The sequence below is a fragment of the Echinops telfairi genome, unplaced genomic scaffold (assembly GCF_000313985.2).
Source record: "Echinops telfairi isolate 266 unplaced genomic scaffold, ASM31398v2 ScPeMD7_18;HRSCAF=68, whole genome shotgun sequence".
Classification (NCBI taxonomy): domain Eukaryota; kingdom Metazoa; phylum Chordata; class Mammalia; order Afrosoricida; family Tenrecidae; genus Echinops; species Echinops telfairi.
Window position 1 is genome coordinate 31,803,741 of NW_022103915.1, and position 16,963 is coordinate 31,820,703.

The 16,963-nt window shown below is 40.3% G+C and overlaps 1 protein-coding gene and 1 non-coding gene across 2 annotated transcripts in view; one reads left to right on the forward strand and one right to left on the reverse strand.

Annotated features, from left to right (window-relative positions):
- Positions 1–3,075: 3,075 nt before the first annotated feature.
- The window catches only part of DNAL1 (dynein axonemal light chain 1), a 61,550-nt gene continuing 47,662 nt past the window's right edge, over positions 3,076–16,963 (reverse strand). Inside the window, exons 6-8 of the mRNA XM_004698701.2 lie at positions 12,959–13,085; positions 8,929–9,069; positions 3,076–5,247 (exon numbers count right to left, since the gene is read on the reverse strand). Coding sequence (XP_004698758.1) covers positions 5,207–5,247; positions 8,929–9,069; positions 12,959–13,085 — 309 coding nt within the window. The 3' untranslated portion in view covers positions 3,076–5,206. The remainder of the gene's footprint in view (positions 5,248–8,928; positions 9,070–12,958; positions 13,086–16,963) is intronic.
- On the forward strand, positions 13,239–13,361 carry LOC115868903. The gene has a single exon (XR_004045863.1). It is a non-coding gene; the product is annotated as a small nucleolar RNA SNORA26 (small nucleolar RNA).

The window sequence follows — 16,963 nt, forward strand, 5'->3', positions numbered from 1 at the left end:
CCAAGGGCTCAAGTGGAAAGCAAATGTTTTGAGAATGATGAGGGCAACAACAAAAAAATGTGCTGGAAAACTTGGTTTATACACGAGTATATACGGTAGTTACAAATCCGATTTAAAAACACTTGTGGATGGATCGTGTTCATAATCTAATCTGGGAACTGCCTGTAACTACATAGACTCTCTATTTGGTATGACAGAGAACAGCGTTTCTCTATATGCTGAGAAAAATCTGCTCTGTATTGGTGAGTGGCAACAAGAAATGCAACATCATAACTTTTGGATTATGAAGTCGAATCTATGCGCCCCATTATTAGAAGCAGAAACCCATCTGAGCATCATCAGGCTTCAGCTGAAACACAGTCTGCTGGCAGAATGTGTCATGTCCATAGCATAAACAACAAAAAGACCTTTTCTTAGAAAACAATACAATTTATTACTATTTTAAAACAAGTCTCACAAAATAACATTCAGAAAATCAACATTTCTAAATAATTTAACACAATAAGTTTAGTCATAAAGTCATGCTACAAAATTCCTGTGTATAAAAGATTACCAAAGTATTCATAGATGTTAAAATGTTCTTCAGATTAGAGTTGGTTTTAAAAGCCAAAGATTCTGGAATGACGCTGGGATCCTGCTGGCTGCCGCCCTGGGGAAGCAGCTGACTTCTTGCATGTACGGCTGACCACCCCCAGGCCCCAATATGGACCTAGCACTCTAAGCAACAGCACTTCAGAGGCAGGCACCCCACTGACCAGAGAAGCTTCCTACCCTCAGAACACTAGGCATCCTTGAGCCACCATCCAAATATTCATAATCCAGGTGCAGGAAAGATAGCTCAGAAGTTTCTATTCTGAGTAGACAAGAAGGTGGCACCAAGCAGGGAATTCCTGACGGACAGCCGCCTCGCAACTGGGCTGTGAACCACCTGGGGGAGATTTCTCTCTAACCTGCATGGGCCGACTAGGTACTTGCCCTCTGCCCTTTGGGAGGACGTACTTTCTAGCAATATCCAGTTCATCATTTTAAAGTGCAAATCTACTGAAAAATCTTTTACTCACCCTCACCCCCTTGTTACATATGCAAGATCATAATTTGATTGGCTGCTTCCTCTCCAACCTGTCCAATATGGGACACTACCTCGAATCCAGTTATGACTTTTCCAAGTGTCAAGGGAAAGCTCTGCCTCAATGTATCTTGGGTAGAAAGAGGTGAGGCTAAGTCTATTTCTTCCTCTCGGCTATCTTCTTGGTAGTCACTGATTGATTACAAGGCAAAGAAGAGATAGAGTTCTAAGAATTCAGTGATTTTAAACATAACATTTTTTCTCTATTGCACCTATTTTACATTTTTACCACAAAACAAAAACAATGAGACACATGCTAGAGTGAAGATGCAGGAATATGGTCACAATAGCTGTGTCAGATGCATCAACACTTGCTACACTGCATCTCTCTTAGACCTATCTCGGTTTATTTACAGACGCATTAAGCAGCCCAAATAAAGAAAAGGTATGCTCAAGGAATAACTGTCTGGCAAAAGATGAGTTGTGGTTATCAGTTTTCTACTTTTACCAATACCTACAATGTATAAAGGTCAGTAAATGGACCATCTGTCTGCAGTCAAAGACACGAAACTCCTCTGCTTCTCAGCAGGGAGTTGATTCTGCTACAGTCTTTATAGGTAAATGATTACATCCACCCTTTTTGTGCCCTACCCTTGGCCATACAGTCTACGAAGAACCCAGTTGCAAGGTTCTGGGCTACAGAGATGGCTACCTTCAACGCTCCTAATAGCAGGAGAACAGATTGGCCGTCAAGATCCATTTCTCCTTGTTTTGCTTAAGCCCACTGATGAAAGGTATCAGAATAGACACCTATTCAAGTCAAAATGTCTCTTCCCACATAGAAACCAAATTTAAGTGTTTCCATTTGAGGAGGTGATTTAGTAACCATGCCCAGTTATTGACCAGCTACCACCATGACCAGACATTCTTCTGATCACACCCAAATCGATAATGACAACAGTTAATTTTTATACATGATTGCCAAATTTTACACGGTGCATTTATGTATTTAATAACTGCTACTGTCTGTGGAATTCTGCTCCACAGTGAATGACAGAACGATGAGCCAAAGCACATTCAAAATGTACAGCTGCAGGGACAAGGCAAAATCCATGATAGAGTTGGATTCTGTTGATGTTGAGAGAGAGGTAGGTTAATGACCACTGTCCTAAGATAAACAATAATGCTAGGAAATAATAAGCTGAGATAAGCAGGGGGCGGGAATAAAAAGTTGACTTCTATAGCCCTGAATTTCTAATGGCTCCTGTGAGAAGGAGCAATACAAAAGAGGAAATCCTTGTGGCCCTTTCCTTCTAGCCATCAAGAGTAAATGCATCACCTCTGGCATGCTCTATAATCAGGTGGCCTCCGGCTACAGCGTGAAAACGGATGCCCTGGTGAAAGCAATGTTGCTCTGACGTCTACAGCACTACTTCTCCACTTGCATGGCTTTGCCCAACCTGGCCCCACTCCTCAGGGGCATATGGAAGTGTCTGGAGACATTTTTGGTTGTCACAGTTGGGAAGTGGATATTACTGACAGCTTGTAGGTAGAGACCAGGGATACTACTAAAATGTACTAACAATACATAGAATAGCCACCCACAGCAAAGCTCAAAATGTCAGCAGAACCAAGGTTGAGAAACTCTGGTTTAAAGATACAAACACGGATTAACAAAGAACACTAATACCTCTTGAGACCTGGTCAAGTAGATTGGCCATAGACTTAAAGGTCGGGAACGCCGAAAATCTGATTTCCTTAGTACAGGAAAATCAAACTTCCTGTGATAATTTAAATTATTCCAAAACTTACAAGAAGATACTTAACCGATCCACTCAGATAGCCTAGTGCTTTAAACCAGGAGCACTGGGAGGACCTATTCTCAGCGAGTCAAATGTCTAATTAGAGCAGCACAAATGAAAGCACTGAATATCAGCTAACATCACAGCAGTCAAAGGCAAATTGAGAGAACATCCTGAACTTTCTTCTATTCCCTAATAGCATCCTGAACTTTCTTCTATTCCCTAATAGCATCCTGAACTTTCTTCTGTTTCTTAATAGGGTTCTGGCATTAAAACTATGGAAGGATGCACAAAAGTCCTCAAATATTTGTTGAGTACAATGAAAATGATTTGTGTGTGTGTGTGAAATGGACACAGAAAAGCACCTTAGATTTCTGAGAACTACAAGTGATTAAAAGATACTAAGAAACAGGACAGGAAAATTAGTTCCTATACTACGGAATCCAGAAAAAAACAAACACCAAAACCTTTAGCCACGTTACAAGTAAATTCAATATGAAGTAATCCATTCCCTATCATATTCATTTCCAAGATAACTTTTAGACAATACACCCACACATAGCAATACGGCTTTAAGAGTGCCTACTGGATGAAGTGCAAACTGTAAGTACAGATCGTCTTCCCTCTCAGCCCGTGAATTTTAAATGTCAAGAGGAACAACAAAAGGGCTCCTTACCCTGCAGTTCACAAAGAACGCGCAAGAGCTCTGAAAGTTGTAAGCCAGTCAGAAAGTAAAGATTTACTGTCTAGCGGATTGGAAGGAAACTAAAAAAACGTGTTGGATTAAATTCTTCCTCTTGTTTACATTGAGAGCTGATTGTCAAAGCAGTGGTCCCTTTTGATCCGGATGACCCTTAGCGAAATCAAGTGATTCCTATTTCAAACGATAGCAGACAACTTCTGAAACCCAAGACTACGGACACAAATGCTGTTTAAAACAACTCTCCCCCTTAACTATGCAGACGGGGAGTCGGAATCAATGGTCTCTAGCTGAGGGGCCTGAGGCACAATTTGGCAGAGGGGCCCTGGCTTCTTTTTCAACCTGGCATCTATTAGTGGTTCAGGGCTGGCCTGCTATGGACTTCAACCGGGCACAGATTACAAATGCCTTTCAGTTTCCAGAGAGAGAGGAATACCATAAAACGTTGACCTTGCCTGCTCAATTCTAAACTCTGCCTTCATTACTTGGCAATTTTTAGGTTGAAATCCTACAAAGCTTCACATAGGCAAGCCTCAAAAAGACAGCCATTTGCCTCGAACCCCATAATGATGCATCTCACCATCTCTCTTCTCCTTGTAACTACTTACATGACACACTTAAAGAGCTGCTTTATGAAGAACTTCTCAAAAAATATATTTTTAAATACTTAGTATCATTTTTAAAAACTCTTTCTTGCACATTCTATACCCTTATAGCCAGAACCATCACATTCCCCAACAAAGAAGGTCACCAGAGTCACTAAGGCAAATTTGACATCTATATCTGCCAGTGTCTAGGGTACGGATTCAAATCCAGATATTCCTTAAACCAAAGGAATTATAAACCAAAACGTGCCAGGGCCAGGTTCACATGAGTAACATGACCACATTATTGGTGAAGGAATGATCCTAACAGTGTTTTCACCACTGACCCAGATCATAAAATGACTGTGTACACTGACTTGAATTGTCCACATATGTAGATTCCAGTTGATAATACAAAAACTTTATGAAACACAAAAAGTAAATACAACATGGGCTATACGGTCTTCATGATATTCAATTTCCCTTGTTTTCACCAAACTTAATCAAATTAGAGCTTGGATCCCTGGGTCCAGGGCTGCGCTGTTATTCTAAGAGGAGCTCTTCCTGTCACCTTTGCCGCCTTCGGAACCAACGGCCTGATACGTCTGTGCTTCCCATTCACCACGTGAGCGTTCGATGCTCCAGAAAGACGGTCCACAGAGACACAGCGAAGTGTGTCCTTTAAACACCTGCTTTAAAAACTGAATGCAGAACCATGCCTGTTCCTCTGTTGTTCTAATAACTGCTTTATGATGGATTGGTCTGCAAAAGGTTTCAATAGATGGGACCACAGTATATAACGGGGACTGAAGACAGAGATGGAAAATGTGTACTTTCTGAGAAGAAGGCTGGAATCTATAAAGTAGGTGCTATCATTTTAAAGGTGACACACTGTTTGAACAGGTTACAAGAAAGAAAAAGGAAGGAATGACAATTTGTCTTTTCTTAAGAACCTTTTGACCCACACACAATCTTTAAAGTAGACAATGATATAAAACTTATCTATTGTTCTCATCACATTGAAATAAATTAATACGAAGCAGAAAGTTTGATGTTAGTTTTCTTCTTCCTCGTCTTCTTTAATTACTGGGGTACCTAAAAGAAAAAAATATATTTCTGGTCATTTTCAAGAGATGGTTAAAATTCTAAGTGAAAAGATTTTCCTTTCATGCCAGGAACACCAATATGCTGTGAAGGGTGCCATAATAACAGGAATTCCATAAACTCTTCCATTTCAGTCCTACAAACTGCCTTGCAGGAAAATGCTCAAATGGGTTTACTTAAGTACGTATTACTATTCCTCTCCCCATATGAAGGACTGCACATAAAAAGGCCTTAAATGTCAGGTAGAAAACAAAAGTCAGTCCTGTACACATTAAAAACCTTGCTTGCCTTAAAATTGAATGTGGTGACGAATGCACACCTCTTTTTTAAAAAGATTAATCTATTGAATTGTATGATGTGTGAATCACATGTCAATAAGTCTGTGCTGTTGTTGTCCACAAAAAAACCCAAACCAAAAACCCTGCTTGCATGTTAAACATGATTAAGTATTCTTCATTTTTCACCTTAAAATGTATAATTTTTATGTGAAATCCTCCAACTATTCAACAGTGAGGATCTTTTTTTTTTTTTTTTACAGAACTGCAGAGAAAACAAAATGCATCCATAGATCCTACCTGGGCCAAGGCCCACCCATTTCTGACTTCCAGCACTTTTAAGCCTACCCACAATTTGATCCCAGCCAACCATCTTGTCTAACCATTTGGCCATTTACCCTCTACTCTTGCTGAATTATCAACTCATTATCTTCCCAACTCACTGTGCACACTCTTTCCTCTGGACTCTTGATGAACAGAGTTCCTCCATTTTGGAATGTCCTCCCAAATTGTTTTCCCATCTAAATCCTAGCCTCACGCAAGGAGTAAGTCCTCTGCGATACCTTCCCAGATGTCAATGTATGCTCTTTATGGCAGTCAGCATAGCTTGGCCTCGATCCCCCACAGCACCTGTGTCCTTCAACTTCGATGGAGAGCGACAGAAGAAGCAAGAGAATGAATGGAAGGCAAGGGTGGTGAGGGGAGAGAGGGTTGAGGGTCAAGAAAGTCTTAACCACAGAGGACCAAGTCCTGTGTTTTCAATGTGAAAATGGAATATGGGTATGACCTTAAACTGTAAATTAGGAATATGGATAAGGTTTTAAACTGTTGAGGGAAAGCAAACAGTCCCAGTCTCCCTTGGGTGTTATAGAAAGCCCCCCATAGCTAAGGTGAGGGAATGGAAACAACGCTGGCAGTGTTCCCAACGTGAGTGACCCTGCCCTCTGGGGGGCGCTGGACCGATCCAAATGAAAAAGTCAGACTCCCTGCTATGCATTTTAACTCCTAGCGATCCTATAGGACAAAAGAGAACTGCCCTTGTGGGTTTCCAAGACTATAATTAAAAAAAAAATAAATCATTTTATTGGGGGATGTTACAGCTCTTATAACAGTCCACACATCAATTGTATCAGGCACATTTGTACATATGTTGCCATCATCATTTTCAAAACATTTTCTTTCTACTTGAGCCCTTGGTATCAGCTCCTTTTTTATGCCTCCCTCTCCCACCCTTGTGAACCCTTAATAAATTATAAATTATTATTTTCATATCTTATACCATTTGCTGTCTCCCTTCACCCACGCTTCTGTTGTCCATCCCCCTGGGAGGGGGAGTTAAATGTCGATCACTAGGATCAGTTCCCCCTTTCTTCCCCTTCTCCCACCATCCCCCTACCCTCGTGGTATCACTACTCCCACTACTGTTCCTGAGGGGTCTATCTGTCCTGGATTCTGTATGTTGAGAGCTCTTATCTGTACCAGTGTACATGCTCCAGTCTGGCTGGGTTTGTAAAGTAGAACTGGGGTCATGATCTCTGCAGGTCTATCTAGATAAGACAGGGGGGATAAACAATCTGGAGGAGAAAACAGTGGGACCTATGGTTCCAGGGAGACATGAAAGAGGAGGTGGGGGAAAGGAAGTGGTGTTAACAAACCCAGGGACAAGGGAACAACAAGTGATCCAAAATTGGTGGTGAGGAGGGTATAAGAAGCCCGATAGGGCTTGATCAAGGGCAATGTAACCAAGAGGAATTACTGAAACCCAAATGAAGGCTGAACATTATAGTGGGGCAAGGGGAAAGTAAAAGGAAATAGAGGAAAGAACTAGGAGGAAAAGGACATTTATAGAGGTCTAAATATAGGCATGTACATATGTAAATATATTTATATATGATGATGGGGAAATAGATCTATGTGCATATATTTATGGGTTTAGTATTAAGGCAGTAGATGTGTGGGAAACAAGACAGATTTCTTCCAAGTTGTCTCCCCTAAATATATTCCAAACTTAGCTGCTTGCTACACATGCTGAATGACTATACACTTGGAAGTCAACAGAAGTAGGTCAGGGGTTATTCTCCCTAAGGGTTATCAGCCATCCAGAGCAATCAGTCACCACTGTTTATCCCACAACAAGTAGGATCCACTCCCTTCTGATAAGGATAGTAGTAGATTGTTTCCCTGAAGGAGAGCCGAGGGAGGTCAAGCCCACTCAAGGGTGACCAAGGTTAGGTCGCCATCATGAATCTGGAGTCGCCCTTCCTATCACATGTATACCTCTAGTCCTTCCCCTTCCTATCATGTGTACACCCCTAGCTCATCCCTTTCCCGTTACGCCTATGCCCATTGTATATGCCCCTCCTATTGCTTGTATTGCCTATTGTGCAGCCCCTTCCTCTGACGTGTGTGGTTACCTGTAATCATATCCCCTAAGTAGATATAAGCCTTTGTTAGCAATAAATCTCTCTCCTGGCCTCTCTGCCAGGGCTGGGTGCAGACCTGGCTGTTGAGATCATGGCCACCCAGGAGGTGAGTATGCTACTATGAAATGTGTATGACTCCATTATTTCCATCTCTCTTCTATCTCTCCTTATTCTCTATGACTTTATTATAATCTTTATATATCTCAACCATACAATTGCGCTTACTGAACCCTCGATTAGTTGTGGGGGGCTGACTTCCCCCACACAGATGGACATGGGCCTCCACTCAAGTACACCCTCAATGCAAGAACACTTTGTTCTATTAAACTGGCATTCCATGATGCTCACCTTCCCGACACGATCACTGAAGACAAATGTGTGCATAAGCAAATGTGAAGAAAGCTGATGGTGACCAGCTATCAAACGATATAGCACCGGAGGCCTTAAAGGCTTGAAGATAAACAAGGCTCATCTGGCTGAGAAGCAACAAAGCCCACATGGAAGAAGCACACCAGCCTGTGTGATCATGAGGTATTGATTGGATCAGATATCAGGCATCAAAGAACAAAAAAATCATATCATTATGAATGAGGGGGAGTGCGGAGTGGGGACCCAAAGCCCATCTGTAGGCAACTGGACATCTCCTTACAGAAGGGTCGTGGGGAGGAGAGGAGCCAGTCAGGGTACAGTGTAGCAATGATTTACACATACAACTTTCCTGTAGTTCTTAAATGCTTCCTCCCACTGCTCCGCACCTCCCCCCGCCCCCATATCATCATCCCAATTCTACCATACAAATCCAGCTAGACCTAAACCTGGACCATGAAATTTAATATGGGCAGAAATGGCCATGGAGAGATTCGAGACAACCTATCTGTTCTGTAAGCTTTGTTTCCTTTTGTTATTTCATGCCACAAATCTGATTCTTACTCATGTGACATGCTGGGCTCAAGCTGCTGCTCAGAGTCACTCACCATCGAGCTTTTTCAGTCGGGGCACTCTCTTGGTTGCCTCATCGATCCAGTTCCCTTCCGCAGAGTGTTTCTCTTCCAAGGGATTGCCCACAAACACCAGGTCCTCCAGGCATGGCAGTTCTGCCAGTTTCACAAATTCAGCTACAAGCACAAAGAATCAACTCAGTCTGAAAATGGCAGGTTTTACTGTTAAAATCTTGGGGGTTGAACTCCAATATTGCTAATTCTCAATTTGTAGTTATGCAGGACAATTCAATTTTAAAATTTTGAGACTACAGAGTTTTGAAGGAAGTTATGCAAGTCATACCAGATGAAGTTAATCCCTGAAGACATTATGAAAAGAGAGGGAAAAGAAGACCTATCTCTTCTACTGCTATGCTAACTGTGATATGTTTTGTGTCAACTTGGTTGGGCCAGGATTCTTAGAGGTTTGGTAGTTCCTGCTGTGACTTAACACAATAATCAGTTCCATAATGGGATCTGCTATGAAAAGCCAATGAGCTGTGAGAAGATTAGGGTAGAATGCAACTCTCTTACTCAGGTCACAGCCCTGATACAATTGACATTTCTTCAAAGTGTGGCCTACTTCCTATATAAGGGTATGCTGTGGAAAAGCTTACTTGTTTTCTGCTGGGTCTGGATCCCACATCTGGTTCACTGACTTGCACTTTTTTGGATGTGAGTCAATGGCCTGCTATATTGCCTGCCAATCACAGGACCTACCAGCAACCTGCCATCTGATGTACTTACCTTGGATTCGTTCGTCTTTCTACTCACAAACCTGATATACTGACCTTGGATTCATCAGCCTCTGCAGACACCAGCCTGTGGGGTCTCAGATTGGGCTTGTTTGCTTGTACAACCACACGAACCATTTTCTTTATATAAAATTCTCTCTTTCTCTATCTATACACACACACATATACACACACATACAAATATACATATGTACACATACATATCCACATACAAATATATATATACACACACATCCACATATATGTGTATGTCACTGGTTTTATTTCTCTAGAGAACCCAGCCTAACACACTAACCACAAGAATGGAATGACAGGAAACAAGGTTCAGAATAAAAGAGAGCAACAAATGGATCTCCCATGAAAGAATTTCTGTGCTGTATCAGCGTAGACTAAAGTAAATTGTCTTTGTCTTTATCTATTCTTTCATTTGAATTCTTTTGAGAATATACACAGCAAAACATAGACCAATTCACCAGGTTCTACACACGATTTATGGGCATTGATTACATTCGTTGAGTTGTGTGACCATTTCACCTTCCTTTTCTGAATTCTTCCTCCCTGATTAACACAAATTCATGCTCCCCGCCCCATGCCCCATGATTCCTAGGTAAGATTTGTAATTGCTGTTGTCAATTTGATCTCACAAAAATAGTTCTTAAGATAGCATAATGGTTCCAGTAGACCCCTTTTACAAGTTAAGGTAAGCTACTGTTTGCTTTGAGGATGATTTCAGGAGATATTTGGGGTTTAAGGTTTCAAGGTTATCTCAGAGCAATAGTTTCAGGGTTCACACTGGCCATCAGACCTCCTTCTGTAACCCTTAGGCACTAGAACGTTAACTGGGAAGTAGAAAAGAAGCATTGAATACGTCATTAGGCCAATTAACTGGAATGTACTCGTCATGACCATAAATTGCCAAACAAAGGAACTGAATTCTACAAGAGGGTACCCCCCCCTTTAAATTTTTTTACAAAACAACCTTATCACCTTCAAAGTACTCTCCATTACACTTAATACATTTGTCAAGTCTGCGATTCCATTCTTGGAAACATTTTTCAAACTCATCTGTCTGGATGGCTGACAGCACCTCTCTCATTTGTTTCTTCATCTCTCCTACATCATCAAATCGCTATCCTTTCATGTCCCACTTCATTCATGGAAACAAAAAAGTCACATGGAGAAAGGTCAGGTGAGTAAGGTGCTGGGGCAAGAGAGGCATGCTGTAATTTTTGCCCAAAACTGGCCCACTGAGATAGCTGTGTGAGCCGGGGCATTGTGGTGCCCACCAGTCTGCCACAAATCAGGCCTTTTTTTGGTCATCAGGTTTTATGTAATATATTTATAACCTCTAAACAGAAAGCTTGTTTAACAGTCTGACCTGGTGGAATGAACTCCAAATGTACTACAAGTTGACATTTTTGTCCTTTCGGGAAATTGACAGATGTCCAGAATGAGGGATTCCATAGACACTGCGCCTTTTTTGAACTGAGAAAACCACTGTGCCCTTTGGTTTTTTCCCCCGTTGTTTTCTTTTTAGGTTTTTTGCACCTTCCCACCGTTTTTTGGGGCTTTTTTTTTTCCCAAGCAGAAAATAAAATTCCACAGCCACGCACTGTTCTCTTAAATCAGCCATCACACACACACAAAAGTTCAAGTGAAACTGCTTTTATGAAAAAATTCACTGTGACCAGAGAAAACCTTCCCCAGTGACACCATTGGCTGCAGTAACTCATAGCGAGATGCGAGATGCTCACCTAGTTGGGAAATGTGTACTACGAAAGTTACATCCAGCAGAGCTTACTTCTGTTTTTTGGGGGGTACCCCTGCGTATGTGGTGTTCAGTTGCAAATAAGCAGCCTCAGCAGTTTGGGGTTTTTTTTATTGTATATACATCCATCACATAATTTTTGCTAATTCAACTTTTTACAGCTATACAACTTATTGCCAGAAATGACAATAGTCTGCTGTGCGGATTGCTGTTTTCCCACCACTGCTAACTCCGATTTCTCTCTCCTGGCTGCCCCCGGTAAGCACTAATAAACTCTGGGCTTCTCTTTTTATATAAGTGATGTCACAATAGTTGTCTTTTTATGACTGGATTATTTCACGCAACATAATATCTTCCAGCTCCATCTATACTATAGCATGTATCAAGACTTCAATTCTCTAACTGGTACTCATATATATCCAGGTGATAGCAGAGAAAGTTAAAGATTTGTACACCATTGTTTGCTGAAGCTTTATTCCCAATAGCCAAAAGATAGGGGAAAACCTCAAAGCCCAGGGACAGATGAATGGTTAAACAAAATGTGGGTCCCGCACACAAGGATTACTACTTACCCAAACACTAAACCAAACTCACTGCCATCGAGGCTACACTGACTCACAGTGACCCTATGGGACAGGGTAGAGCTGCACCTGTGAGTTTCCAAGATGATAACTGTTTATGGGAGTAGAAAGCCCTGACTTTCTCCTGGGAAGCTGCTGGTGGTTTCGAACTGCCGGCCTTGCAGATCACAGCCCAATACATAACCACTCATTGTACACTACTCATTCAAACCTCTATAGCAGAATTTACCACATACTTTCACAATTACTGGATTCTAAATTATTCTTCCTCCTAAGTTGTGTATTCCTTGAAAAGTAATTATAGTTCATGGTACATAATGAGGCTTTGGTAAATACTGAATGCATAATGTACAATAAAATAAGCAAAGTGAGGGAGGGCTGCCTTAGCATTATGGTCTTCTGAGATATATATGGGATCAAACTGATAACAAGATAATGCAAGAGATTGGATAGGAACCTTAGGAGACAGCCAGCTTATGTTAACGAGGGAGGAAGAACTAAGAAAAAGAGAGCCAGGACGATTGTTCAAACCAAAGAACGCAATCAGTGGTACTAAACTGTACGATGGGAACTGGTTTATATTTCGTTGTGTATATTTTCAGCAATAATTTTTAAAATACAGAAATAATGGGAAAAAAGCAAAGCGATATCAAATAAACTTTTAAATTTAGTAATAAGAATTATTAAATTGATTCATTTCAACCTTTAGATAATAATTTTATAATTTTTATGATATTTGATAAGACAAGGCCTATGTAATTATATTCATTCTAAGTAAAAATTTAAATATCAAGCATTTAGCAGAAATATAGAAACTCATATAGCTATTTCTCTCTGTAACTACAAAAAAATGTTCCTAACTTGCATTGTGTGCCTTACTAGGCTATGTTCTACAAGCAGGTCGAAGGCCAGTCTTCACTTACCCCAGTCTTTCACTAGGTTATTAGACATGTAGAGAATCTTCAATTTCTTCATTACATGGATTCCTTTCAACTTCTCAATAAAATTGTAGGAGATCCACAGTTCTTCTAATGTGTCTCCTACTACTTCCTACAAAAGAAAGCAATCTGATTTATACATGCTAATTGTTATGCTTTTGTTACGCGTCCATCCTCCTGGCCTTCCCAGGGACTTGAGGCCTAAGGAACTGAGGGTTGTGTGGCGTTCTTTCTCATTAAAGAAGTCAAGTAGACTCCCTTTCTTGTGCCCTTTTAAGGTTGCTGCAGTACTTTAAGAGGCTAACACAGAAGGGTATAGCAAGTCTCCATAAAACCCAGAGACAAGGTCGGTAGAACTCCTCTTTGGATCCTGTCTGGAGTCACAACTGAAAAAAAAAAAAAGAAAAAGAAAAAAAAGGGTCTGATTATCAAAAAAAAAAGAAGTCAAGTAGAACTTTCTCTGCCTCTCTTCTGATTGATTGGAATGTTTTCTTCTCTCTGAGTGTTTCATTAAGTTAAAACTCACAAAGCATAATACTTCAAAACTGGCTACAACCCACTGGGAGGTTTGGTAAGTTGTTTAAAATGGTGAATGCAGAAAAGATCTGATACATAAACATTTACCTAATTCACAATTTAAAAATAAAGAATGGCAACTAAAATCATCAAGAAGGAAAATATTAGAACTATTTTACAATTGTTATTAAATACTATAATCTTCAAATGACTTCCCTATATATTCTAATATCTGATCCGTATAGCATTTAAGGTAAGCAAAGTATTCTTATTCCTATTAAAGAGAGATGAAGATTTTTGTCTTTTAATCAAACTAAATAGTAGAATGAGGCCTAAAATTTGTTTTTTCTCCCAGCATTTTTCAAGCATTAAAAAAGGTCAAAGAATATTCTAATAAAAAAAATTTTTTTTAAAGAATGTTATAATAATCATCTGTTTATCCACTCCCCAGATTCTACCATTAACTTTTTGCTGGTTGATACAGTAATATGTTAATATAGTAATGTCATTAGTAAATTAATACTTGTCCCATCACCTATCCACCCCACCCAACTAACCATCTATCAATTCATTTAGTTGTTTTAATATATTAAATTCAGTTTAAACTCTGGAATAGTATAAAGATCATATCATATTGCTTCTTAAATGTTATCCATTTGTGGTGGAACAAAAAATGTTCCTTCTTTTATAAGCAGACAGAAAGAAAAAGTAGGAATAATTGATGTTCAATCAAAATCCCTTCTAATTTCAAAAGAATTCACCCATGTCTACATGATAACGTCTAGAATGGGGAGCCCAGGTCTATGCCTGGTAACTGCTCTTCAAAGAGAATAAGTGTAGTCTGGATAAATACCCGGAATGCATCATGCATCTTCTATACTGGTAGAAACAAGGGGTGGGGTTGAGAATACATGGCCTGGGTTAGCTGTGTTTCAGTATAGCCCATGTAATCCACCTTTGTTTCAACTTTCCAAGTTAATAAATATTAATAATAACAGTTCCAAAAGAAAAGAAAAGAAACTTTGAATCTATTTACCCTAGCATTCTTACACCAAAACTTCATGATTTAAACTCCAAGACCTCTCAGATATATTTTTCCTTCAAATAATCTAATTACTTTATCATATACCGTGTAGACTCGTGTATAAGCCAAGTTTTCCAACACATTTTTATGCATTTTTTGTGGTAAAATTAGGTGCCTCGGCTTATATTCGGGTTGGCTTATATTCGAGTACACAGGTATATCTTTCAGAGGAGGGAACTAATTCTTAAAATAATGTAAGTCTTATTGCATACAGTTTGATTTCCTGTACTCTCATCCTTCTCAATTTAGACAGCATGGAGTAGAAAATTACTGAGCAGAGAATCACAAAACTTAGGTTCCATTCTGGATTCACCAAGTTAGTGTCATTTTATATGCATGGGGACAATGCTTCATCAGTCTTCAGCTGGCCAATTCTCCAAATTGTCAAAGGGATGAACCCACTCTGACTGATTTACAGCAACTTGCTTATTGACTTAGCTGTAGCAGTTCATTTTAGATGGGATAAGAGAAATAGGGTAGGACAGAACAGGAATTCCTTTCGATAGGATACTTAAAAAAAAAAACCCAAAACTTCAATTTTTGGATCAGTTTTAGGTTTACAGAAAAATTCTGTAGAAAGTCACGTCCCCATTCACCAGCTTCTTCCCACCTCCAACATTGTTTCTCTGATTTAACATCTCGCATTCCTGTAGCACACTGATTATACTTGCATTACTATTAACTAAAGTCCATAGTTTACACCATGGTCCCCAAACTTATTTGGCTTACCCTCGCTTCTCAGAATGAAAAAAAAAAATTACTCAGAACCCTCCTGACAATTAAAAACTTTTATACAACAGCCTATCATCCGGTTAACAGTTAGCTATCTGTTTTTGCAGCTGCTCTTGGGTCATTCCAGGGCCTCCCACTTTGGGAAACACTGGTTTACATGGAATTCTTGAGTGATGCAAACAGTTAAGTACTTGGCTACTAAATGAGAGGTTGGGAGTTCATAATCCATCCGGTGTCTCCTGGAGAGAAAGGTTTGGTAATTTACTTACTAAAGATCAGTCACTGAAAACCCCACGGAGTGAGTGCAGTTCTACTCTGAAACACATGGGGTCGCCAAAACATCATAATAGACGTAGTCAATTGGTTGGTGTTTGCTTGTTTTTTAAATAGTTTGCTCTGTTCATTCTGAACCGCCCTTTGGGTTTGATACAGGCTTAAAAGGAAACAGAGGAAGGGCCTAGGAAGCAAAGCAATGGATAGAGGTATAAGCATAGGCGTGTATAGATGTAAATGCAATAATCCACAAAAAGAGAGGTATTGGCCTATGTACATGTATTTATACAACAATACACTGAGGTAGTGGACGGACTTCGGGCCTCTGCTCATATCCCCCCTCAATACAAGAACACTTTGTTCTAACAAACAGACATTCTGAGATGGTCACCCTCCCAACACAATCACTGAAGACAAACAAAACAGATGCATAAGCAAATGTGGCAAAGAAAGTTGATGGGGCCTGGCTATCAAAAGACATAGCATCTGGGGTCTTGAAAGCTTGAAGTTAAACAAGCGGCCATTTAGCAGAGAAGCAACAAGCCTATATGGAAGAAGCACACCGCCAGTGAGATCATGAGGAGTCATCGGGACTGGGTAATAGGCATCAGAAGACACGTAACAAACAAACAAAAACACATTGTTGAGAACGAGGGGAAGTGGAGGAGAGACCCACAGCCCATCTGTAGACAATGGAACAATCTCCCTACAGAGGGGCCACAGGGAAGGGATGAGTCAACCAGGATGCAGTAAAGCATCCATGAACACACACACTATTCCTATGATTCCTTGAGGGTTCCCCACCCCCGACTATCATGACCCCAGTGCTGTTTCTCAATTCAGAGTAGACTGGGGCATGTACACAGGTATAGATAAGAGATGGAGGCTTAGGACACACAGAATCCAGGAACAGGAGTGGGAATAGAGATACCAGAAGGGGAGGGGGAAAGGGAGCAGAGAAAAGGAGAAAGGGGGAACCAATCGCAATGATTGACACCCCTCTCCAGGGGGAAGAAAAGAAAACATGGGGGAAGGGAGACAGCGGTCGGTGTGAAGTAAGAAAATAATAATAATTTATAATCTATCAAGGGGTTATGAGGGTAGGGTGGGGAGGGAGGGGAAAAAAAGAGGAGCTGATACCAAGGACTCATTAGAAAGTAAATGTCTAACTTTGGGGCCAGGGCTTGGCACCCCATCAGACTGGACCAGAAAACACTCCTAAAGGAACAACAAACAGTCCTCAAACTAACTACGAGCTTTTCTTTTTTGTTGTTGTGTTGGTTTTTTTTATTTTGTTTTGTCACTGGCCTTTTGTTGTTGTTGTTTTCTTTTGTTACTTAGTTTTGCTCTGTCTTGTTTTTGTGCATGTTATTATCTCCGCAGGT